The sequence below is a fragment of the Phocoena phocoena genome, chromosome 17 (assembly GCF_963924675.1).
Source record: "Phocoena phocoena chromosome 17, mPhoPho1.1, whole genome shotgun sequence".
NCBI classification, from domain to species: domain Eukaryota; kingdom Metazoa; phylum Chordata; class Mammalia; order Artiodactyla; family Phocoenidae; genus Phocoena; species Phocoena phocoena.
In genome coordinates this window covers 22,570,513-22,598,130 of record NC_089235.1, presented here as the reverse complement: position 1 = coordinate 22,598,130, position 27,618 = coordinate 22,570,513, and the positions used below count along the sequence as shown (strand labels likewise).

Sequence of the window (27,618 nt, the reverse complement as noted above, 5' to 3'; positions counted from 1 at the left end):
CTAACCAAACATGTTGTAATTCTGGTATAATCCAGAATGATCCCAGAAAACTGGGAATTATGTCTTGGGGATGTAATGTACAGCACAGTGACTACAGTTAATAATACTGTATTGTATATTTTGAAAATTGCTAATAGGGTGAACCTCAAAAGTTCTCATCACAAGATAAAAATTGTAACTATGTGTAGTGATGGATGTTAACTAAACTTATCGAACTAGACTGATTGTGGTGATCATTTTGCAATTTATAAAAATATCAAATTATTGTTGAACACCTGAAACAAAGGTTATATGTCAATTATGTCTCAATTTTAAAAATGTCTGAGGTTTGATATAGCTAAGGCAGGAATCTATGGTTTCAATATATGCTGGGTCACTTTTATGGGACCCTAGGTGGCAAGAGAACGTTACACTCCTATCTCGGTATTCATCTTGTCTAGGTAAAATCACCTCTGGCTAGAATGCTGATATTAAATGATATATAAAAACATTTAAGTTCTTAAGAAATCAGTCACTGTGGATGTAAGCCTAATCACAAATGCAGTCATTAAATGACAGAATGTTAATCTGTTGATTCCCCACCTGTCTGTATGAACAACCTTAGTAAACAAGTCCTCTCCTTGCCTCTCCATATAAGTTTTAGAATCAGGTTGTTTGATATCACAAAATAACTTGCTGAGATTTTTGAGATTATGATAAATCTATAGGTCAAGCTGGGATAACAAACATCTTAACAACGTTGAGTCTTCCAATCCATCAATCCATGAACATGGACTATCTTCCCATTTATTTAGGTCTCCTTTGATCTTTCACCAGAGTTGTGTAGTTTTCCTCATAAAGATCGTGTACATATTTTGTTACATTTATACCTAAGTACTCTAAACGTGTTGTGTTTTTAATTTCAAATTCCATTTGTTCATTGCTAGTATAGAAGAAAACTATTAACTTTTGTCTAACTCTGTATACTGCAACCTTGCATAATCATTTATTAGTTCCAGGAGGTTTGTGTGTTTTTTTTTTTCTGTTGATTCTTTAGGATTGTCTGCATAAATTACAATGTCATCTAGTAAAAAAGACAGCTATATTTCAGCCTTCCTAATTTTTATATCTTTTTTTCCCCTTTTCTTGTCATATTGAATCACCTAGGTTTTTTCAAAATACAATGTTGATAAGCAATGGTGAGAGGGACATCTTTGCCTTGTTCTGATCATAGGAAAGTTCTGAGTTTCTCACCATTAAGTATGCTATTAGCTATAGGATTTTGAAGATGCTCTTTATCAAGCTGGAGAAGTTCCCCTCTAGTCCTTGTTTACAGAGAGGTTTTTTTTTGGGGGGGGGGCCTTGTTTGTTTTGTTTTTAATGAATGGATGTTGGATTTTGTCAACTCCTTTTTCTGCATCTATTAATTTGATCATGTGATTTTTCTTCTTTACCCTCTTAAAGTGATAGATTACATTCTTTGATTTTTTTGAATGTTGAACCAGTCTTACATATATGGGTAAATATCACTTGGTTATGGTGTATAATTATTTTATACATTGTTGGATTCAATTTCTTATATTTTGTTGAGGATTTTTGCATCTATTTTCACAAGACATATTGATCTGTGGTTTTCTTTTCTTGTACTGTCTTCATTTGGTTTTGGTATTAGTGTAAGCCTGGCCTCATATAACAAGATAGGAAGTATTCCCTCTGCTTCTTTCTTCTGGAAGATATTATAGACAATAACTATGATTTCTTCCTCAAGAGTTTGATAGAAATAATCAGTGAACCCATCTGGGCCTGGTGCTTCTGTTTTGTAAGCTTATTGACAATTGATTGAACTGCTTTTATAGATATAGGCTTATTCAGATTGCCTATTTCTTGGTAAATTTTGGCAGATTGTATCTTTTAAGGAATTGGTCAATTTCATCTAGATTATCAATTATCATCTAGAGTATCTATTATCCTTGTTAATGTTCATGGGATCTGTAATGATGTCCCCTCTTTCATTTTTGATATTGGGAAATTTGTGTCTTTTTTTTTTCTTAGTTAATCTGGCTAAGGCTTATCAATTTTATTTATATTTCCAAAGGAGAAGTTTTTTGTTTTGTTGAGTTTATTGATTTCCTGTTTTCAATTTAATTGATCTCTGCTTTAACTTTTATTATTACTTTTCTTTTTTTGTCTTTTGCTTACTTTGGATTTAATTTTCTCTCCTTTTGTAGTTCCCTAAGGTGGAAGCTTAGATTATTGATTTTAGATACTTTCCTTATTTAACACATGCAGTCAATACTATAAATTTCCCTCTAAGCACTGCTTTCACTGCATCCTATAGATTTCAATGTTATATTTTTATTTATTTCAAATATTTTAAAATTTCTCTTGAAATTTCTTCTTCAATCCACATATAACTTCAAAGTATATTGTTTAATCTCCAAATACTTTGGGATGTCCCAGCTGTCTTTCTGTTATTGATTTCTAGTTTGATTCTATTGTGATCTAATAGCAGACATTATATGATTTCTATTCTTTTAAATTTGTTAAGATTCAATTTATGGCCCATAATTTGCTCTCTTTGGAGAATATTCAATGTGTTCTTGAGAAAACTATGTAATCTGCTGCTGTTGGATGAAGTATGAAGTTGTCTATGCATGCCAACTATATAGAGTTAATTGATTGTGCTGTCAAGTTCAACTATGTCCTTACTGATTTTCTGCCTGCTGAATCTGTCCATTTATGATAGAAAGATATTAAAGTTTTCAACTATAATAGTGGATTCATCTACTTCTCTTAGTATTCTATCAGTTTTCCCTCATGCATTTAGACTCTTTGTTGTTAGCCGCATACACATTAAGAATTATCATATCTTCTTGGACAATTGTCTCCATTATCATTATGTAATGTCCATTTCATCCTGATAACTTTCCTTGCTCTGAAGTTGGCTTTGTTTAAAATGAACATAGCTACCCTGCTTTCATTTCATTAATGTTAGCATAGTATATATTTCTTCATTTTACTTTTAATCTATATGTGTCTTTATATTAAAAGTAGGTTTTTTATAGAGAGTATATAATTAGGTTGTGTTTTTTTGACCCACTCTGACAATCTCTGTCTTTTAATTGGTGTATTTAGACTGTTGACATTTTAAAGTGATTATTGATATAGTTGGACCAATATCTACCGTATGTTTTTTACTGTTTTCTATTTTTCGCTCTTATTCTTTGTTCCTATTTTTGTCTTCACACTTTATCTTTTATGATTGTGACATTTTATGATTCCATTTCTGTCCTTTCTTAGCATAACAATTATACTTCTTTTTAAACTTTCATTACTGGTTGCCCTAGAGTTTGGTATATATATTTGCAACTAATCCAAGTCCACTTTGAAATAACTCTGTGCCACTTCACAAGTAGTACAAGTACCTCAAAATAACAAAATATCCCCAGTAATTCTTTTCTTTCCTCCTGTCCCTCATATCACTGCTTCATTGATTTCACTTGTATATAAGCATGTATTTTATATGTATGTATATATATGTATATATGTAATCAAATCATATATAGTTAAATGCATTGTTGCCATTATTATTTTAATCAAAGTGTTAGAGCAATTCAGAATAAGAAGATTAAAGTTTTTACTTTTTTCTTCATTTATTCATTCTCTGATGCTCTTTCTTTTTCTATGTAGCTCTGAGTTTCTGATCTGTATCATTTTTCTTCTCTCTAAAGAACTTTTAACATTCTGTTCAAGGCAGTTCTACTGGCAACAAATTACCTCAATTTTTGTTTGAGAAAGTCTTTATTTCTTTTTTCCCTTTGAAGGCTAATTTCTCAGAGTACAGAACTCTAGGTTGGTGGGTTTTTCTCTCAATATTTTAAATATTTCACTTCACTTTTTTCTTGTTTGAATGATTTCAGAAGATAAATTGGACGCAATTTTTATCTTTGCTTTTTTGTAAGTAATTTTCCCCCGCCGACCCCCATGGCTTCTTTCAAGATGTTTTCTTTATCTTTGATTTTCTAAAGTTTGAATATGATATGCCTAGGTATATGACTTGGGGCATTTATCCTACTTGGTGTTCTGTGAGCTTTCTGGATGTGTGGTTTGATGTCTGGCATTGACTTGGGAAAAATTCTCAGCCATTATTGCTTCAAATATTGCTTCTGTTCCTTTCTCTCTTTCTTCTGATATTCTTGCTATGCATATGTTACACATTTTGTAGTTGTCCACAGTCTTAGATATTCTGTTCCATTTTTTCCCCTGGTATTTTTTTATTTTTTTCTTTTCAGTTTTGGAAGTTCTATTGTCATATGCTCAAGCTCGGAGATTCTTTCCTCAGCCATGTCTAATTTAATAAAGAGCCCATAATTCCATTACAGTGCTTTTTATCTCTAGCATTTCTTTTTGATTCTTTCTTAGAATTTCTGTCTTTCTGTTTACATTATCCATTTTTTCTGCATATTTTCCCATTAAAGGTCATAGCATAATAATAATTTTTTTAAAAAATTCCCAGTCAGGGGCTTCCCTGGTGGCGCAGTGGTTGGGAGTCCGCCTGCCGATGCAGGGGACGCGGGTTCGTGCCCCGGTCCGGGAGGATTCCACGTGCCGCGGAGTGGCTGGGCTTCTGGGCCGTGGCTGCTAGGCCTGCGCGTCTGGAGCCTGTGCTCCGCAACAGGAGGGGCCATGGCAGTGAGAGGCCCGCGTACCGCAAAAAAAAAAAAAAAAAAAAAAAAATTCCCAGTCAGATAATTTCAACATCACTGCCATATCTCTCTCTGGTTCTGATGCTTGTTCTGTCTCTTCAAATTGTGTTTTTTGCCTTTTAGTATGCTTTGTAATTTTTTGTTGGAAGGTGGACATGATGTTCTGCATAAATAAACCAGTGGTAAATGAGCTTTTAGTAATATAGTGATAAGGTGTGGGGAGATGGGAAGCTTTCTATAGTCCTTTGATTAGGTCTCAGTCTTTTGATGAGTCTGTGCCCCTGGATTGTAAACTTTACCAGTGCTTCTCAATACCTACCCACTTAGGTGAGAAAGGATATCTAGCAAGGACTGGAGCTGGGTATTTCCCTTACCCCAGATAGGTTAGGCTCTGATAAAATTCCAGCAGGTTAGGTTCTCATAAGGGGAGGCCTTGTTAAGAATACCATAACACTCTGGCATATTTCAAAATCAATGCTTTTTTCCTCTCTCTGCCAGAAGCACATGGGGATTTTTCTCATATTCACTGTGAGGATCTCATAGAACTCCTATAAGTAAAGCTCAGAAAAAGTGTGAGCAAAGGGGGCACCTCCAGTGTTAGGTCCCCTTGGAATTTTATCTCTAAGACTTGTCCATTCTGAGCTTCCAGTAATTCATCAATTACAGTTCAGGTTTTTCTATCCCAGCATTGGTTCACATGGAGGTTTCCGCTCCTGGGTTTCTGGTTCTCTAAATTGTAATTATTGCATCAGCTGTCTGTTTCTCCAATATTTGGGGAGGCAGTTTACCCTGTGACCTCACTTCTCTGACAGATATAAGAAGAGCTGCTGATTCTTCAGTTTGTTCAGCATTTTACTTGTTATGATGGAATGGTGACTTCTAAGCTCCTTACCTCCCAGACTGGAAACTGGAAGTCCTACACACAACTGTATTTTCATTCTAATATTCTTTGACTTATATAGTATTAAATTAAGTGATCTAATTAAATAATAAGTATAACTTAGTGTTAAGGAATTGACTTAGTAAATATGCAACTCCAATTGTGAATGCAAAAACACGAGTATATCAGAAACTGGAGTTGGGAGTCTTTGGTATACTGTGAGCATTAGTCAATATATTTTACAGAAGGAGTAGAATATTGATTATCCCAGCAAGTTAAATGAAGATTAATTAGTCAATTCTTATACATATGTTCATGTTTGTGCATATGCATATACATTTGAATATATGCTTATATATAACACCTTTTTCTTTTGAAAGATTTTTATTATAAGCATGTTTTATTATAAGCATATGTTCTTGCTTATAAATATTATCTCAAAACAAATATCATATCTGCTTAATACTTCATTTTACCATCTATTATCAGCTGTTTTTCTAATTTAGACTTGCTTTCTTTATGTGAATAGATTTTGTACAAGACAACTTGACCTTTCGGTTACCATTGTATATTATGGATCACCACCTTCTTAAAACAGTCTATTCCCCAGGTTTTCTAACTTTTTGGCTTCTTTATGTATGTTCTTGGATCTCTGAATGTAAACTCAAGCTTCATCTATTTAAAACCAAACATATTTTATTCACACCATCTCTACTACTATTCCCTATCTCAGTGAATGGCAACACAGTATATCCTGCTGCACACACCAGAAACCCAGGAATCATCCCTGGTCTGTCAATCTTCCTTAACTTTAATTCTCAAATAGTGTTATATTTGCTTTCTAAATATTTCTCAAGTCTTTTCACCTATCTCTACATTCTTTCCCACCACCAAGTCCAATAAACCATTATTTCAAGCACTATGTAATTGTCTCCTAAAGATTCACACACATACTTTCTTGAACCTTTCCAAACCATTTACCATGCTGCTATTAATATGAACTTTGAAAAAGGTATTTAGTCATTAATTATTGATTTTAGGATCAAGACAAAGCTCCTTAACATGTCCTTAAGCCCCAGCATAATTTAGTTTCCTCCAGATCTCTTTCGTATGAAACCGGTGATTTCTCTTGCTTTCTCAGCTATATACCAGGTTTCCCTTGCTCTCTTTCATCCAGCAGCCTATCTGCCATTATTCCCTCCCACTTAACTGAAGCCATACATGCTGTTTTCTACATCTTTACGCTTCCTCTATTTTCTTTTTCTCTAGTTTACTCATGCTTCAGATTTCAGTTGAAGTGTTCCTTTCTTAGGGAAGGCTTTACTGAGGTTCCTAAGTAAAATCCTTCTTTATAGGCTTTATGGTAGCATATACTTTTTATTCATAACAATTATTAATTTGAGATTTGATTGTGATTATTGGATTGATGTCTGTCTTTACCACCAGACAGTAAATTTCTTGAAGGAAGGAACCCTCTGTGATTTTGATCACAATTCTCTCTTCACTACTATATGGCACATGGTAGATGTTTGACAAGTATTTGATTGAAGAATAAATGAATGACTTTTAATTTAAGCAAGGAATTAACTACCAATTCTTACAATAATCTGGTAAGCTACCTAATGGTAAAATTTGTAACATTTGAAATAGGATTCCAAGAACAATACAGACTTTTTCAATTTTCATACAGGCTACAGATTTCATTAAAAATAAGTTTCACTTTTCAAAAGGTCCTCCAAATGAGTCTTTATATGCCATAAGACTTTGGGCCATGAGTGTGCTGTGATAGTGATAATCAGAAATGAAAAAGATTTCTGTAGGGACCAAGATCATTTTCAAAGAATAGTAAGACACGAGACCGAATCTTTCTTCTTCATGTCAAAACCCCAATCCTCAAGCCCAGACCTACAAAATAGAAGGAGAATAGAAAGAAGACAGCTATCAGTTATGTAGCTGCCAATGAGAATCATTTATGGGCAGTAAATAGACATTAGTTCACTTAGAACACATGTAACCATGAGTTCCCCATTAGAACAGGCATATGGAAGACATGTTGGAGAAAACCACACAAAATTGAATCTTAAAAAAATCAAAGATAAATATATAAAAGAAAAAAGTGAAATAGAAAATCAGCTGTGTATATAATTAGTGTTTCTGGGGAAGGGGCTACTGTGCATGCATTAGAAAAAAATTCAAAGATAGAAGAAAACTACGCTAAAATGAAAGAAAATGCAATTCTACAAATCGAAAAAACGTTAGATATTTTAGGAACAACTTATGTAACATAATGTTTTACACTGGAAAATACTGAGTTCACAGTCAATGTGATCTTGGCTTGTTTCTTTCATATTCATAATAAAGATGAAGAAATATTCAAATATGTCAAGATGCCTGTAAGAAACTATTACTGATAAAGTACTTCTACTATTTGTTAAATCAAAAGATAGATATATAAGTTTCTTTCCAACTCCATGATTCTACATATCTTAGTCTGAGCCACCCTTCTCACAGGGCTTAAATGGAAACAATTTCAGAAAGCAACTGTAGTTGGCACTCATGTATGCTTATGTTAAATCTATTCATAAAATGCACTAAAGTCAACTAGTCAACTATAATTGTGACTTTTATAGGAGTCAACATTTTGAGTCAAACTTTTAAGTGAGAGTTTTATCTACTGCTGTACACATCTGGCAAACAAATTACCTGGTATAAAAACACCCTTTCTGTATCTGCCAAAAATGAGTTTTGTTAAATACCTGGAGCAATGAAGTGGCTTAACCAATATGGCTTTTCAAATACTCGTGTGTCATGCAATTGATTAAAATGCTCCAAGAAATAGGTACTAGTTCATATAATATTTTTGGTAAATTGGAAAACATCATACAGATTAGCTGCACATTTGTTTATCTTCTTTATTTGATGGATGGCATGGCAAAAATGAAAAGCATGTTTTATCAGAGAGAAATGTATACATGATTTATTATCCTTCTTAGGGTTAAATGCAAGTCAATAGGAAAATGATTTAACAGGCAAACATTAATTTTCTACTATCGTTTCAGGAATATGTATAATGGCAACATGAGGATAGTTATAGAAAAATATATCTATTTGCACTTGAGATATTTGCAGTATGACTGGGATGTTTGGCACTAACAAATCTTCTGTTTACATAAGCATACTTTTACAAATATAAGAAGTGATGTACAAGTGTCCAAGGATGCAGCATCTGCCCTTTACATCAAATGGCATAAGAAAATGGGACTATGTTTTCTTGTCTTTGTTCCCCTATCAAGCTTGGCAGAGGACTTTGCCCATTGGCCTGTAGTAAGTGTTGAATGGTTAAATAAATGATTACGTGTTCAGGCTGTAATTCCTATAGATAAAACAGATACATTTAAAGTCAAGATGAATCCAGAGACCATTTATGCTTTTCAGTGGTGAGAAGAGTAATGCATATTTTTCTGAGAGGTAGATGAAGATTAGAAGCTCATGATTACATCCTGCCATTACTCCACTTTTTATCTGTTCCTTAGATGACAACACATAGGCTAAAATTGCTTGAAGTCCTTCTAGAAGCTCTGATATCATGGAATGCTTAGTTTGCTGGACAGAGCTAGTCCAATCCTGTGCATAAAGAATCTGAATCCTTAGGAAATTCTTCCTAATATGTCAAGTACATTCTTTTTTTTTTTTTTTTTTTTTTTTTTTTGTGGTACGTGGGCCTCTCACTGTTGTGGCCTCTCCCGTTGCGGAGCACAGGCTCCGGACGTGCAGGCTCAGCAGCCATGGCTCACGGGCCCAGCCGCTCCACGGCATGTGGAATCTTCGCGGACCGGGGCACGAACCCGTGTCCCCTGCAACGGCAGGCGGACTCTCAACCACTGCGCCACCAGGGAAGCCCTCAAGTACATTCTTGATTCAGCTAATCCCCACCTTCTAATACTACATTCCTTAGAAAAGAAAAATGAGAATGTGCCAGTCCGCCTTCCCCGCCTCTTACATGACAATGACAATGCACATATTCAATCTCACTTTCTTCTCAGCTAAATTCTACCTCAAACATCCCCAACTGGATTATTTAAAATACTGCAGAATGAATTTCAACTTTACTCACTGTCAAGAGGCTTTGCCTTCATTCTAAAGTAAATTCCCTTTGTTGCTGTTTGATAGTGACAGGAAATTGGACCAAATAACCTCTTAAATGGATCTCAACTTCATGATTTCAAAATTTATAGTATGTTGTCTATATAGTATAACTTCTAAAATAGGTACTTTTATTTCCCCCAAAAAGCCAGTTTCTCTCAATGATTTCTGAGATTAACCTATGGAGTCTGGGGGAAGCTCTAAATACGTGAGGGTTTGTGTATATACTTGTTTATTCTTCAACTATAGATAACTATTCTTCCTGCCTAGTCAGCTAAGTCAGACTAAAGTTATTTTCCTTAAAATGCACATATAAATACCAAGTATTATAACATTGTTATTTTTATAATTACTACATGATAGAAAGGTCCCCAGTTTAACCATATTATTTTATATTATTTATTACAGGACAGCATGATAGACTTTGATAGCAATTGCCTGAATAACGAACCTAACTTTTTTAAAAAACATTCATGTGATGATAATAAGGTAATGACAATTATTTGGAGTTTATATGTCATTCAAGCTTGATTTCATAGAAGCTTATATTTTTTATATCTCTGTTAATTATATTTATTATATTAATAACACAGTCTTTTGGCTCTAACCCGACAATTCCCATTGATATGTTAAGTTATACTATGGTCTTTTACACTTTTCTTTTACAAATAGCCCTATGCTTATTTGATAAATATTCCTTTTAATTTTAGCATTTCATTTTCACCTTGAAAATACTAGAAGAACTGCTGAATTCAAAGACACATCTCTTATTTCTAAAATTTTTATGCAGGAAAATCCTTGTCACACATACACACACACACACAAGTAACGGGTGTAATTTAGTTGTAGGCGTTTTGAAAATTTTTCTTTCAATATTTGCTTATCTTCAAACCACTACCACTTCTATTTGGTATAATATTACAATCTACAGAACTTCCAACAAAAATTTGTGTCATCTCTTTCTGCAGAAACTAGTGTGCTATTCAATAGACTTTTTTAAAACTCACAATAGCTGAGTTAACTTCATGGCATTTAAGAGTATATCCATAAATTCTTCTTTTTTAAAAATTTCTTACATTAAATATTTGAAAAACTTGTTTTAGGTGAATAGGCCCTTTATTTTCTTATTGCCAGCTATTTGTCCATAGCTCAAAAAGGGCAAAAATAATAACAATAAGAAAAGTCACACATACCTTTCCCTATTATTGCTTCCAGAAGACCTCTCCTTTAGTTATATTGTTTAAAATTGAATAAACTTGTTATATGTTCACTCATAAGCGATAAGATCACACATAGCAAAGAAAAGAGACTTTAAAAAGTCAGATAATCACTAAACTGGGTTCTAGACACTTTAGGCTGTCACCTGGGAGCTAAACAGTTTCAGTCTAGTTGCTCTTCAGTCATGCGATTAACTGGAATAGAAGAAAACTGGGGTGGAGGTGGGGTGTTACTTAGCAATACAGTTCTGGCCTTAGGCTCCTTAGGAAAGCTTATCACTTCTTAATATTTTATTTGAAACAGCCTTTCTGATGTTTTTTCTGTAATAGGAAGCTTCGTTTTTATATCGTGCTGCTCGAAAGTTGAAGCAATTCCTTAAAATGAATATCAGTGACGATTTCAATCTTCACCTATCAACAGTTTCACAGGGCACATTAACACTGTTGAACTGCACCAACAAGGTAAGCTGAGGACTGTTTGAACAAAAATGTAAACAACTCCAGTGATAAGATACTGTCATTCTCTGATGATCAAATCCGTTAACATAGAAATCTAAGTGCTTATAAGAAAATTGAAATACATTTACTCAATTCTAGAAGACGAAAGCCTCAACCTGTAAAATACCTATTCATCTCTTGGCTAAGGCAAAGAAATTGTTTTTAAAAAGGTACTAAAAATAAATGAAAGCAACATTGTAAGTCAACTATACTTCAGTTAAAAAAGAAAAATAGGGCTTCTCTGGTGGCGCAGCGGTTGAGAGTCCGCCTGCCGATGCAGCGGATGCGGGTTCATGCCCCGGTCCGGGAAGATCCCACATGCTGCGGAGCGGCTAGGCCCATGAGCCATGGCCGCTGAGCCTGTGCGTCCAGAGCCTGTGCTCTGCAACGGGAGAGACCACAGCAGTGAGAGGCCTGCATACCGCAAAAAAAGGAAAAAAAGAAAAGAAAAAAGGAAAGTAAATAAATGAAAGAAAATAATAAATTTTATTGTCATAATAACTTTCAAGGAGGCTAGTGTGATAAGTTGGGTGAGGAATGGTAAATTTTTATTTCTAAAATGTCTTAATTTTAATCCATATATGTACACACTTATAAGAACTCATAGCCAATAAAACGGGTAATCAAATGTATTTAACAAATATATTTGTATATAAAAATTGGGCATATTTATGTCCAACAACTTTCAAGTTTTTTGCCTCAATAATTTTGATAAGTATAGGGCTAAGTTTTTCCTACTTCACTGCTAGTGGTCATGAAATATAAACAATAAAACAAAATTTGGAAGACATTATCTTGAGACTAGACAACAGTTTCTTCATCTGCAAAGTGGAGAAAAATATAGTATCTACATTATAGGATGTGAAAATGACATAATATACTTTTAGTACTTTTTAGTACTAAAAAGTTTCAATAAATGTTTTATAATTACTATTATTATTATTAGTTTTACTCCCATAGTTGCCCATAGAAGGTAAAATGGTAAGATTGTCCTTGAGCCCTACTGACAGTGATGAAAATATATATTGGACCGTATAAGTTGGACCACTTCATTTATCATTACATTATCTACTTGATGCAAGCCAGTCTCCTCTTGGTGTTGTGGATTTGCCAAGCTTATTTCCAATCTTGTCCCCTTACTAATGTTAGTCCCTTATATGGAATTTCTACTGTTCTCTTTTCTGTAAATCTGATCTCTCTTGTTCTATGCATCCTTTAAGGCCAAGCTTAAGATTCATGAAGACTTTACATTCTAGCCTACCATCTCTTAATCCTTATTTATAGTGATTTAAAGTACAGTCAGCCTTTCATATCCATGGGTTTCGCATCCTCAGATTCAACCGTGGATCAAAAATATTCAGAAAAAAATCTCTAGAAATTTCCAAAAAGCAAAACTCGAATTTGTCAAGACACATCAACAACTATTTACACAGCATTTATTTTGTGTTTACAACTATTTACATAGCATTTACATTATACTGAGTATTGTAAGTAATCTAGAGATGATTTAAAGTATACAGGAGCATGTGCCTGGTTATATGCAAATTCAGTGCTATTTTATATAAGGGACCTGAGCATTCATCCTTGGATTTTGGTACCCACTGGGGTCCTGTAACCAATCTCCCACAAATACAGAGAGACTACTGTACTATCTAATGCAGGAATAGCAAGTTCGTTTCATGTTGCTTACACATCCAGTTACTTAGTAATGGCTTATGTTGTGCATAAGCTTCAAGTCAGGGCTTAACTGAAAAGAATGCAGAGCAAACTAGCGATATCACCTCTTGGCCTAGAAAGGGTTAAAGGTTATAGGTATGCTGTATATTTGCAATTCTTTCTCTCATGTGTTGAGCTTTGCATTGATTACCATATTCCAAAATCAACTAATCTTGAAATTAAATAAAATTATGTTACAAAATTAACCTGCTACAATCCAAATTTTTCTTGAAATGAGAAGGCAAGATGTTAAAGATGGTCAGCTATATTGAATTTTCTTCGTGAGTTAGGCATGCTACAAGCTTTTTATAGTTATCTCATTTTGCTTCTGATGGGTAAAGCTTAATAAAATTTATGCTAAGGATTTAACAACTTAATGCTAATGTTATTTTCATGTTGATTAAAATTCTAATTTTTTGTCTCTGTTAGTATACCCTTCTATATTAGCTTTTCATAACTCACAGCAATTAACACAGTGCTGGGCATATTTGCAAAATTATGCATCCAGGTTATTCGGAAGACTAACCTCTCTTGTTTCTCCCTTCTCCCTTTTATTCAAGTTCTAAATGAAATTAGTATTCTGCCACACTAACAATAAATAATTTAGAGTAGATATTCAAACAGATTAGATGGGCTGAGAGTAATATGAAAATTAGCAATTATATTAATGGAAGGAGTAATAAAGGATTAATAATCAATATTGTAAATATGACTTGGTTTTTAAGGGTAAAGGAAGAAAATCAACTTCCCTGGGTGAAGCCCAACCCACTAAGAATTTGGTAAGAGTGATTGTATAGTTTTCTTATCAGCTTTTTACTCAACTTAATTCCTTAATATTTCTCTTTGAATTGTTTCCTTTTATATGCTCGATTTTGAAAATATTCATTATAATGTTGGTAAAAGGAGAAGGGAGTTACCCCTTAGAAATTGGATCCCTTTAAACTGAATTTTTAAAAACCACTATTTTAAAATTAAAGAAGCTAGGGAAAAAGTCAGAGTATTGATTTTTTAAAAAGAAACAAAATTAAAACCTCAGTAGGTAATAGCAAAGGACATGAACAATATAGGAGAAAATAAACTAGACAACAAGATACAATGAAAAAATGTTACTATAGTAAAGAAATACATACTAAAAATGAGAACCCATTTTATACCTATTTTATTAGTATAGACTGTACAGTATATACTGTATATGTATAATAGTATTTGAATATTCTATATTTATATATACTTGCACACATTCTATTAGATTATTACACAAAATTATATTACAATGTAGAAAATATGAATGAAAAAGTCAGAATATTTAATTAAATCTGATTATACATTACAATGATATAAATATTAACTAGGATGAGACATAGAAAAATGAACACACCTGGTTCATGAGAGTGATAGATTCCTTTTTCACACTTCCGTTATTATGTTATTTGACCACTATATATATATATATATATATATATATATATATATATATATATATGGAAATTCCTTATTCCTCTTAGAGAAGCAGTGTGAGTCTGCACACCCTGGGACTCAGGAAACTCTAGGAATTCCACCTGAAGTGGAATAGTTGAAATGAATAACTGAGCAATATAAATAAATACATTGAGGGCCTCTGGCTAAGGGAATTTAGAAAGAAAGTTTAGAAAAAGGAGATAACATCTGTGCTCCCAGGATTACAGAGGCAAAATCATGGTTCTTTGTTTTTTTGTCTTTTTAATGAATGTTCAATCTTGATCTTTGAGAAAAGTCATGAAATATTCACATCTATGTATTTCAAACCTGCTTAGTCACATAAACTTCGATTTGTACTTTTTAAAGATGTCCTAGGACCCTCATTAAAGAGAAGAATATGAGAAATTCTCCTTCATATTTATCTTTGAAATCTGTCCTCTAATCTTTTAAAGGGTATGTGTTACTGTTACTAAATATATAGCTAAAAGAGATCTGAATGTGATTAAACTAAAAATAGGACAAACAAGCTTAAGACCCAGTCATTATATTTACTTGATGTGTGACCATGGTGGCTTATTTATCCTGTTTACATCTCAGTTTCCTCAAATGTGAAAGGTGAAATCATCAATTTCATAATTATTAAGTAGATAAAATGAAATAATGTATGTATAGCACTGAGCACAATACCTGACCTAGCAAACACCCAATAACTGGTTGTTATCTAAATGAAGAAATTACTCAACCCTGTACTAATCCACTTCCCAGAGACTCACGGAAATACAACTGAGTATATGTACAGCTACTCTCTTATATGTCTTTTCCGTGTGAGGTATCTCTTTCTCCACTTTCTGTAGGTTGTACAGGTAGCCCTTATTAAGATTTTTGTCAGGGAGTGAAAACTAGCTTATGAGGCAGGCATCTTCCATACTCTAGGGAAGACTAGGGAACAAGCTTTATCAGGTATGTCCTTATTAATCATCTTTGACAAATAAACGGAATATTTTCAGTATTAATTATTCCTTCCATAAAAACATTTTTTCCATTGTAAAAAACTCAACTGAATAATGTACAAATCTTTCTCACAAAAGTTTAAATAGCACTCTTTATGTCCACTGCTGCAGTGGTGAAAATGACATCCACCTAACATAGCTCTTTAATTAATCCTAAATCTTAAACCGCAACAACCTTGACTTTCCTACACATCAATGATCACAATTATAGTTAGAAACCATAGTCTTAAAAAATATCATTCAAGATTCTTTTTAATTAAACCAAATTTTTAGTATAAGCTAGCATAATGGATATTAAAGATTAAATATTTTAAAATGTGTATTTTTATAAAAATGTGAACTTAAAAACTTTTTTTATATTATTTCTCTAGGAAGAGAATAAATCTTTAAAGGAACAGAAAAAACAGAATGACCTGTGTTTCCTAAAGATACTACTACAAAAGATAAAAACTTGTTGGAATAAAATTTTGAGGGGCGCTAAAGAACATTGAAAAATACGGAGTGGCAATATAAAAACTTAAGAGCTTTATTTGTATCCTCCAAGAATCTATCTGCTTATGCAATTTTCCAGGGTAAAATGCCTTCTGGAAGTTACTGAATGCATCCTGGTAAAAACGGATTACGGCAATTGAGAAATCCTTACTGTAGTGCTAGAAGATGGACATAAGCAGTGGAAACCAAACGCTGCAATCAACGAACTATTTCACATGCATGAGGACATATATGAATCGGTATTAATTCTGAACTGATTTTTGTAAGACAATTATGTAAGATATTAGTTGCAATAATACTTTTTAAACCTGTTTAAAATTTTCAGAAGACATATAAATTCTGTGAAATGTATAAAGTTTACAAGGATTAAAAATTAACATTTCATTATTACCAAAATAATTTTATGGCCCACTATGCATCAGCATACTGCAATGAGAGTGGAAATTGTCATCTGTGCTGGAAATGTTTCAGAGTTACAGTGAGATATGCATAAGGCCCATGAGAACAAGAGTCACACAGCTTAAAGAAGCAGTAGCATAAAGGAATCCAAGATAATTGAGAGATGTAATTAAACACGAATGTATAACACAGTGCCTTTAATAAATGATATAACAGATGTTTTAAAATGAAGATAAAGAATAATTTCACAAAATAGAAAGTCATCTGTTCTAAGGATGCTAAACCATAGTACTTAGTTACTTTTGTCATTTATGTGTAATAAAATTTGTCTAAATGAGTTTGCAATTTGGGAACTATATTTTTAAGAGAATAATATATGTTGGGCTTTTAATTAATGGAATGTATATATTTAATTTTGACACTCTATTTGTATATAAAAATATTTTCATACAGTATTACAATTGCTTACTTTGGATAACATTTCTCCTTTGATAATAAATGACCTATGTATTAACACTGTCAGATTCACTTAATGAATCCCAATAGGAGTTTTGTTTGTTTGGTTTTTGGCTGTACCATGCGCTTGCAGGATCTTAGGTCCCCAAGTAGGGATCGAACCTGGGCCCCCTGCAGTGGAAGTGCAGAGTCCTAACCACTGGATGGCCCAGGAATTCCCCCAACAGAATTTTTTAAGATCAAGATTTTTAATACTGCACCACTATTTGATTTCTTTCACTGAAATATAACCTTTATTCTCTTATTATTGAGAATGTACATGAGACCTGGACCGCCAAACTATACAAGAACAGGAACACTGCTTTACTTCCCATGTTAAATTTTAGTCTTTTTAAAGAAACTTTTGTATATACCAGATGCAGCTTAGAAAGGTTTGCCAACAGTCTTCACTTACTTATAAAGGGAACTGAAAACACTATTCTAGGCAAGCCAAAAGTTCTAAAATAGCCACCACAGCCTCATCACCACCTGGTTAAGAGCTGACTGGCTTTATTTGATCTACTGACGATGCTCAGGTGCCATCCTCAATGTGTGGAGGTAAGACCTTCCTCTCAGTTCGTGTCTGTCTCTCTGCATCTCTTTCTCACTCTCCCCAACCTATACGGAGTTTCTTCCTCACTGGTGCAGGTAGCTGTATAGAATTGTACAGACTGTTGTATAGAATTCACTGATTACCCCATTAATGAGGTGTTGACTCAGCTATGTCTTCTATTTAGTTTTCATTATTAACTCCAGAAAAGGGAGTTTACTAACACTTTGTAGGAGCAAATGATTCTTAGCAAGCTTTTTCTTCAGATGGACTTTTCAAAATAGGCTATTCTTCCTTACACACTAAACAGGTCAACTATGTGGTACATTTCCACCCTGATGAACTGGTGCTATTGGTAAACCATCAGCTATGAAATGGTGAAATTTTAAATTTCTAAAGGGAAACTTAAAACTGTTCTTTAAGATGTTTCCTTGAAGGCTGTCTGTAACGTTCCCAACAGTGTTGAAAAAATTCTGTGATTGTGGCAAAATAAGGAACAATATTTTAAAATGCTTTGTTACAAGTTATTAAAATTTTCTTCCATTTTATTTTAACCTTTGACCTTGATTTTTATCACTTCTTTATGATAGAATTGAATTTTACAGAAAATTCGTACTCAAAAATTTTTATTCAGCATGGTGTGTCAAATGCTTGGAAAAAAATACCCAGGCTTTTATGGTTATATTTCCCTTCTGTGTTTCCTAGCTACTAGCAAGGTAAGTAAAGACAAGGCAGGCTGGTTAATAATGACCTTGGATACTATATTATTTTATTATTTCTATCCCCCTGTTAGACTTGTTTTATCTCAATGAACATTTTCTTTCAAATATGTATGTGGATGCTTTCAATCAGCGTTTTCTAAACTTTGTCTCAAGAAACACTAAAACTTACTGATTATTAAAAATAATGATAATAATAATAAAAACCCCAGAGAGTTCTGAGGTCAGATAATTTTCTCTTGGAGACTCATAATTCATGTAAGTAATTTAAAACTCTGTAAACTCATAAAGATTTTTTTAAAAAAGTTTAACACTAACATAGCATTTCCACAATTTGACTACAGAACACTTTTATGTAAAAACCATTAACCTATCACACTTTGAGGAATATTGCTTTATACAAAGGAACTCCATTAGAAGTCTTTTAAAATAAGCTTTAAAGGGATCTGCTGAAGGAAGTACTCCTTTCAGGATTAAGATAGTTCTATTACAATTAGAAGCATTTCTTTTCTTTAAGCCATTCTTTCATTGACAGCCAGTTTAAGAAAGACATCTCATCAAATCTACTGTAAATATTTCTCCAGAAACACACATTTCTACTCTACGGTTTGTATAGTACTCTGTCAATGCAATCTTCATACCTTTAGTCATTATGTTCTTACTGCTTAGAAAGTTCTTCCAAATTCTATTCAGATCCTCCTCAAACTTCTAGGGGCATCTTAATTCCTTTCTTCTCAATTGCTGTGACTTCCATGATAGCTGTAGATAAGGGATGAACTTGTTTTATTGTGCTTCGCTTTATTGCACTTCACAGATACTGGGTTTTTTACAAATTGAAAATTTGTGGCAACCCTGTGTCAAACAAGTTTATCTGTACCATTTTTTGCAACAGCATTTGCTCATGTCTCTGGTTACATTTTGGTGAATCTCGCAATATTTCAAACTTTTTTATTATTATTATATGTTATGGTAATCTGTGATTTTTGATGCTACTATTGCAAAAAGATTATGACTCACTGAAAGCTCAGGTGATGCTTAGCATTTTTTAACAATAAAGTATTTAATTAAGGTATGTACGTTGCTTTTTCTTTTAGACACAATGCTACTGCACACTTTTTAGACTACAGGGTAGTGTCAACATAATTTTTACATGCACTGGGAAACCAAAAACATTCACGTGACTCGCTTTATTGCGGTGGTCTGGAACTGAACACGCAGTATCTCAAAAGTCTGCCTCTAACGCTAATGTTTCCTCCTTTAGTTGCCCATAGAACTTAATTGCCTGGGTTGTGCATTATTATTTGATCATGTTCCTCTTACTACTTTATCTTAAATACAATTATTATTAATTTTTCTATTCACAGTTGTTTAAAATGTTTTCTCTCCCCTGAAAGAATGTATGACCTTTTGTTTCCTTCAGCACCTAATGGATAAAGCCATGCATATGGTAGTTAATAAAGATGAATTGTAAATTAATTAATAAAACCTATTTAAATAATCCAGAAAATACATTTTTATAATACAGATTACTTAAAGATAGATAAGGCCCTAAAACATAACTAATTTAAATGAACATGACCCCTCAACGTCATCTTCTCACAATCTCAATGGAACTTTCTTTGATTTCTAAACGCTATTAGTTGTGAAAAATCTTTCAGTCTTGATTCTGACCTAATAGGAAATCTTACAGAATAAGAGAAACAAACTAGGTAGATACATTGATAATTGCCAATTCCAACAGTTTTTAATGTCTAGATATCAAAATATATGTATTCATCTAGATCCACAAAACTAGTATTTGAGAAAGATGCAAAAATGGTTATTCTCACTTAGGAATAAACTGGGGGTTTGTTTTTCTACCTCTCCTTACAAAATGGTAAGAAAGAAGTACATTTTCCTGTATAAGAAATTTTCTAAGTGGGGGATTGGTTAGTGTTCTTTAAGATACCATCCTAAAGGTGAATTAATTTTCTATCACATTTAAAATGAAGAAAATGTAGACAAGTGGCAATATTCACAATTTAAGTTTAGCTACTGTTGCATGCTGATTTATTCCTTTTCTTTCAAGGCTCATTCTAAGGGTCCCACCCTTTCTGAAGTCTTTTCACACGTTCCCAGGTGGGGTTGACAATTCCTTTGTTTGTGTCTCCACTGCTAAGCTCAGCAAATAACTCAATCACCAGATGCTACCATGTGGAAAGTGGACATGTGTTTGCCAATTTCCATCTTTGATGCTTATCACAAACTTTCTTATGTCTGAAATAATCTGGTTCTAACAGGAGCATTTTACTTAAAAAAAATAATTAAACAGAAGAAAATCTAATAAATTGTCCTGGCAGTGGTCCAAATACTATCACAAATAAAAGGAGCTTAGTTTGCAGGGCATCCAATATGGTGAGATAAAAGCCTTCTAGTAGAACCAGAAAGATCTGACAGAAAAGTACAAAACAACAGTTATTTACTCTGTCATCTCCTTGCCTCCTTCCCAACAGAAAGGAGGAAAGGGATTTGTCTTTTGCTGTGAAAAATCTTAAGTGTGTAGACCAATACATCTTTCTGCTTAGGAAAGAGTTTCACTCAGGGGAAATTACTAGGGTTGGGACTAATATATTCAGAGCCAGTGGGTTTAAAGAAGAAGCTCCAACTTTTAAATACTGACCACTTAACAGGAAGATGCAACACAAATAGATAATTCATTCACTCAACAACTACTTATAAGCACCCATCTCTAATGTGATGGTCCTGATCCTATTGGTACAATAAAGTCTGTGCTTTCATGAAGCATATATTCTAGGAGAGGAAACAGTAAACAATAAATAAACAAAATTACTACAGAAAACAAGTTCTAATGGAAAAGAAAAAAAAACAGACTGGTGAAAAGAGGTAGTATTTTAGGTTAGATAATCAAAGAAGACCCCCTTTTAAGAGAAGACTTTTGAAAATATTTTCTTAGTCTCAAAAATTTTAGCATTTAATACATACTGGCAATATTTACACATTTAATAAATTTCATTGAAGGATTCAAGTCATTTTGCAACAGAAATCAAAACAGAATGCTTCAACTATAGTACATGATGCTGTCATAGAAATAAATTATGAAATTACCAAATGTTTGACTTTGAAGTAGTCTGCTACCCTAAAGTAGTGATACACAAGCTTTACTTTTTAGTTTGAAATAATTTCAGATGCACAGAAGAGTTACAAAAAGAGTACAGCATGTTCCCATATACCCTTTACCAAGTTTCCTCTAATGCTAATATCTTACAAAACCATAGTACATTTATCCAAACTAAAAAATTAGCATTATTTGTTGTGGGTATGGTTATGTTGTACATTGTAGGATGTTTAGCAGCATCCCTGGCCTCTACTCACTCGACACCAATAGCATCCTTCTCCAAGTAGTGACAATCAAAAATGTCTCCAGCCATTGCTGAACTGTCCCAGAGAGAGAGTTGAAACTACGGTCCTAAAAGTTTTTAGAGACATATGTTTTACAGTTAGGTCTATGACTAATTTTGAGTTATTTTTTTTATTGGAGTGTAGTTGCTTTACAATATTGTGTTAGTTTCTACTGTACAGCAAAGTGAATCAGCTATATGTAGACATATATCCCCTCTTTTGGATTTCCTTATCATTTAAGTCACCGCAGAGCACTGAGTAGAGTTCCCTGTGCTATATAGTAGGTTCTCATTAGTTATATATTTTATACATAGTATCTATAGTATATATATGCCAATCCCAATCTCCCAGTTCATCCCACACCCCCTTCCCCCTTGGTATCCATACATTTGTTCTCTACATCTGTGTCTCTATTTCTGCTTTGTAAATAAAATCATCTATACCAAACTTTTCAGATACCACATATATGCATTAATATACGATATTTGTTTTTCTCTTTCTGACTTACTTCACTCTGTATGAATATAAGGTGTGTATTAAGGTTCATTTTTTTGCATATGGACAATCATTTGCCATTTGTTGAAAAGACTATACTTTATCAACTGAATTACTTTTGTGCTTTTGTAAATTTCAGTTGACTGTTTTTGTGTGGATTGAGTTATGGATGCTCTATTCTGTTCCAATGATCTAAATGTCTATCTTTTCTACAAAATCACACTGACTTGATTACTATGGCCTTATAATATCTAGAAATTGCGTTGAATGAGTCCTCCAAGTTTTACTTTTTCAGAATTGTTTTGGCTATTCTAGTTATTTTGCCTCTCCATATACATTTTAGGATCAGGCCGTCAAACCACAAACTCCATTCCCCCCAAAAAAACCCAAAAACTTGCTGGAATTTTGATTGAGATTGCATTGATTCAACTGGGGAGAACTGACATCTATGCTATGTTTATTCTTTGAATTAATAAACACAGTATATATATCCTTAATTTTTGTGTTCTTTCATCAGTGCTTTATAGTTTTCAGCATACACATATACTGTTACATTTATGCATAACTATTTGTGTGTGTATGTGCCTGCATGCTATTGTATTTAAAATTCAAATCCCTATTGTTTATTGCTGCCATATAGGATTAACTGAGTTTTGTATATTGTCCTTGGATCCTATGACCTTGTTAGAACTAAACTTTTAAGTTCTAGGTTTTTTGGTAGATTCCTCGAGATTTTCTACATAGAAAATCATGTCATCTGTAAATAGAAGTCATGTGTTCCATGAATGTAGAAACTTCTAAAATCACTTTTTAAATTCTTAATTTACCTTCAACATAACCCCAACCAGCCAAGATTTTGTCAAGCTTTACTTTTTGAGGTATTATGAAAGTAAGAGATACAATGAATTTGCTTTTTTAAACTATACATTACTCCACTATATCATCAGAAAATTTGGATACGCATTTCCCAGAGGTTTGTCTCCCTACTGCCATTGAGAATCTTTGCACCAGATTAATACTAATAAAGAGTTACTAACAAATTTTCTACATAAAACATTTCACTTCAGTTTTCAAATTTGCTAGTTTGAAGACTATTACAAATATAAACAAATACTTGTTTTCTAAACATGTCAGTCATTCCCTGACATATCCACGCCTCCTGTAATGGAGTCTGCACCACCCATGACTTCTGCTAAGTGACTCTGTTCTTAACCACGTGAACTCATGCCTCTATCCCAACTAATGGGAAGAGGGTATAGGGCATCTACTCAAAGTACAACTAATTGATAGACTGGGTAATGATCTCTGATTTATGTCACATAGCTTGAGAAGAGGAACTAGTTCAGGTGCTCTGTTCCAGAAATTTGAGCCACAATCCTAAATAAATTTGCCCAAAGTTAAGTCTGAAATAGAATGTTTTAAGGTTTTATTAAGTTGGGCATTGGCAAGCTAAGGAATGGGAGAACAAGAAAGGTACACAGGAGTGAGTGAAGAAGATCGGCAATTAGAGAATGGACAGATGAGCTAAGAGAAGCATAGAGGCTGGCAGATGGACCAATACTTAGAGCTTCCTCAGGACCTAATGACCTTCCAGTTTTAGTCCACATGCATCTTTTAGTAACCCTCACTCCTGCTTTTCAAGGTATCTTAGAAGGATCTCTGTTCCTCACATTTGAAGGTTATGTTGAGATTATTTTACATTGATGAATGAGGAAGTAAGAATGAAATATAAGTTTATGAATATTAGGTACTATATTAAGAAGGTAAAATTAATGACTAAACTTTGCCTCCCTAAGTAAGACAAAATAGCTGCGTCAATAACAAATAGGGCTTCATTTCTACTGAATGGAAACCTGTGAAATGATGTAGCTCATTTTCTGTTATACTCAGGTGTGGTTGGAAAGTTTCAGTTTGTTTCAACTCTAAATTGCATCATGTAATTCTTTCACGAAGCTGAGTGTTAAGAGAACTTAATTTGATCGATACACACGGACATTTTAGGATAGAATGGGTGACGACTATTTTCTTTTGCCTTTTATTTCTCATTCATTTAGGGGCCAAAGAACACATATTCAGAGTATAGGCTTAAGGCAGATCATGTCACTCCCTATTCCTATCTTACTCTGAGTAAGCCAAAATCATTTTGGTGGCTTCTACAGCATGAACAATCTGGCTACCTTAAATTTCTAATCTTCTGTTCCTTGCTCACACCATTCCATATTTCCAGGGGTCCTACCTCAGAGCCTTTGTTCTTTTTTATCTTCCGCATGAAATACTCTTTTCTCTCTTGTCCACCTGCATGCTTCAAGATATTAAATACTCTTAACAGAAAGCACTTAAAATTAGGGGGAACGATCCAACAAACAATTCAACACAGTAAACAAAAAGGACAAACAGTAAGGGCTCATCCCTCTTGAAGTTGTGCGCTCAAATGTCACTTTGTCATCATCCTTCAACACCCTACTTAAAACTGCCACTCATGTCCACTCTCCCTCCTATCTCATTCTAACCGTTTCTTCCCTGCTTCATTTTTCTCCATAGCACTCATCACATTCTAATACAACATATACTTATTGATTTATCTTCTTTATTTTCAATCTTCCTCCACTAGAATGGAGGAAGGTCAGGGACTTTTGACTGTTTTGTTCACTGCCCCTAGAATAGTGCCTGGCACATAATAGGAATTAAATAATTATTTGAGGAACATATAACATGTACATATATCCAAAATTATATAATAAGTAATTTATATCATTTATTGAAAACCAGTTAAGTGTCAGACCTTGTGGCAAAGATTTTATACACATTACTGCTAATCCTAAAATTAGCTCTGCCAGATGGATATAATTACATTAACTTAAATACATTTCTCAAAATCCAGTTTGTGCGCACGGCACGCTGCAGGCTGCTGCAACATCCTGCTGGCCTCTGCCGCCGCAGGCTCGCCCCGTATCTGCACCCCTCCCTCCCCCTGGCCTGAGTGAGCGAGAGCCCCCGCATCAGCTGCTCCTTTAACGCCGTCCGTCTGAGTGAAGAACAGACGCCCTCGGCGACCTACACGCAGAGGCAGGGCCAAATACAAAGCTGAGTCCCAGGAGCTGTGCGAACAAAGAAGAGAAAGGGAAATCTCTCCCAGCAGCCTCAGGAAAAGCGAATTAAATCTCCACAATCAACTTGATGTACCCTGCATCTGTGGAATACATGAATAGACAAAGAATCATCCCAAATTAAGGAGGTGGACTTTGAGAGCAAGATTTATTATTTTCTACCCTTTTCCTCTTTTTGTGAGTGTGCATGTGTATGCTTCTGTGTGAGATTTTGTCTGTATAGCTTGCAGCCAGGAGTCAGTGCTGTGCCTCTGACGTGGGAGAGCCAACTTCAGGACACTGGTCCACAAGAGACCTCCCAGCTCCACATAATATCAAATGGCAAAAATCTCTCAGAGATCTCCATCTCAACACCACCACCCAGCTTCTCTCAATGACCAGCAAGTTACAGTGCTGGACACCCTATGCCAAACAACTAGCAAGACAGGAACACAACTAGACCCATTAGCAGAGAGGCTGCCTAAAATCATAATAAGTCCATAGACACCCCCAAACACACCACCAGATGTGGACCTGCCCACCAGAAAGACAAGATCCAGCCTCATCCACCAGAACACAGGCACTAGTCCCCACCACCAGGAAGCCTACACAACCCACTGAACCAACTTTTGCCACTGGGGACAGACACCAAAAACAACGGGAACTATGAACCTTCAGCCTGCAAAAAGGAGACCCCAAACACAGTAAGATAAGCAAAACAAGAAGACAGAAAAACACACCGCAGCTGAAGGAGCAAGATAAAAACCCACCAGACCTAACAAATGAAGAGGAAATAGGCAGTCTACTGAAAAAGAATTCAGAATAATGATAGTAAAGATGATCCAAAATCTTGGAAATAGAGAAAATGCAAGAAACATTTAACAAGGACCTAGAAGAACTAAAGATGAAACAAGCAACGATGAACAATACAATAAATGAAATTAAAAATACTCTAGATGGGATCAATAGCAGAATAACCAAGGCAGAAGAACGGATAAGTGACCTGGAAGATAAAATAGTGGAAATAACTACTGCAGAGCAGAATAAAGAAAAAAGAATGAAAAGAACTGAGGACAGTCTCAGAGACCTCTGGGACAACATTAAATGCACCAACATTCAAATCATAGGGGTTCCAGAAGAAGAAGAGAAAAAGAAAGGGACTGAGAAAATATTTGAAGAGATTATAGCTGAAAAGTTCCCTAATATGTGAAAGGAAATAGTTAACCAAGTCCAGGAAGCACAGAGAGTCCCATACAGGATAAATCCAAGGAGAAACACGCCAAGACACATATTAATCAAACTGTCAAAAATTAAATACAAAGAAAACATATTAAAAGCAGCAAGGGAAAAACAACAAATAACACACAAGGGAATCCCCATAAGGTTAACAGGTAATCTTGCAGCAGAAACTCTGCAAGCCAGAAGGGACTGGCAGGACATATTTAAAGTGATGAAGGAGAAAAAAGAAGATTACTCTACCCAGCAAGGATCTCATTCAGATTTGATGGAGAAATTAAAATCTTTACAGACAAGCAAAAGCTGAGAGAGTTCAGCACCACCAAACTAGCTTTACAACAAATGCTAAAGGAACTTCTCTAGGCAAGAAACACAAGAGAAGGAAAAGACCTACAATAACAAACCCAAAACAATTAAGAAAATGGGAATAGGAACATACGTATCAAAATTACCTTAAATGTAAATGGATTAAATGCTCCCACCAAAAGACAAAGACTGGCTGAATGGATACAAAAAAAAAGACCCATATATATGCTGTCTACAAGAGACCCACTTCAGACCTAAAGACACATACACCCTGAAAGTAAGGGGATGGAAAAACATATTCCATGCAAATGGAAACCAAAAGAAAGCTGGAGTAGCAATTCTCATATCACATAAAATAGACTTTAAAATAAAGACTATTAGAAGAGACAAAGAAGGACACTACATAATGATCAAGGGATCAATCCAAGAAGAAGATATAACAATTACAAATATTTATGCACCCAACACAGGAGCACCTCAATACATAAGGCAAATACTAATAGCCATAAAAGGGGAAATTGACAGTAACACATTCATTGTAGGGGACTTTAACACCCCACTTTCACCAATGGACAGATCATCCAAAATGAAAATAAAAAAGGAAACACAAGCTTTAAATGATACATTAAACAAGATGGACTTAATTGATATTAATAGGACATTCCATCCAAAAACAACAGAATACACATTTTTCTCAAGAGCTCATGGAACATTCTCCAGGATAGATCATATCTTGGGTCACAAATCAAGCCTTGGTAAATTTAAGAAAATTGAAATTGTTTCAAGTATCTTTTCCGACCACAGTGCTATGAGACTAGATATCAATTACCGGAA

General features: G+C 34.2%; 1 protein-coding gene across 5 annotated transcripts in view; it reads left to right on the top strand.

The window, feature by feature from the left end:
• Positions 1-17,012, top strand: part of IL7 (interleukin 7) — a 54,320-nt gene extending 37,308 nt beyond the window's left edge. The window contains exons 3-6 of one of the 5 annotated variants that reach the window (XM_065895122.1): positions 10,117-10,197; positions 11,256-11,387; positions 13,865-13,918; positions 15,979-17,012. In XM_065895122.1, the coding sequence (XP_065751194.1) occupies positions 10,117-10,197; positions 11,256-11,387; positions 13,865-13,918; positions 15,979-16,098 (387 nt within the window). In that variant the 3' untranslated portion in view covers positions 16,099-17,012. The remainder of the gene's footprint in view (positions 1-10,116; positions 10,198-11,255; positions 11,388-13,864; positions 13,919-15,978) is intronic. The other 4 variants (XM_065895120.1, XM_065895124.1, XM_065895123.1 and 1 more) reach the window with 4 other exon arrangements.
• Positions 17,013-27,618: the final 10,606 nt, after the last annotated feature.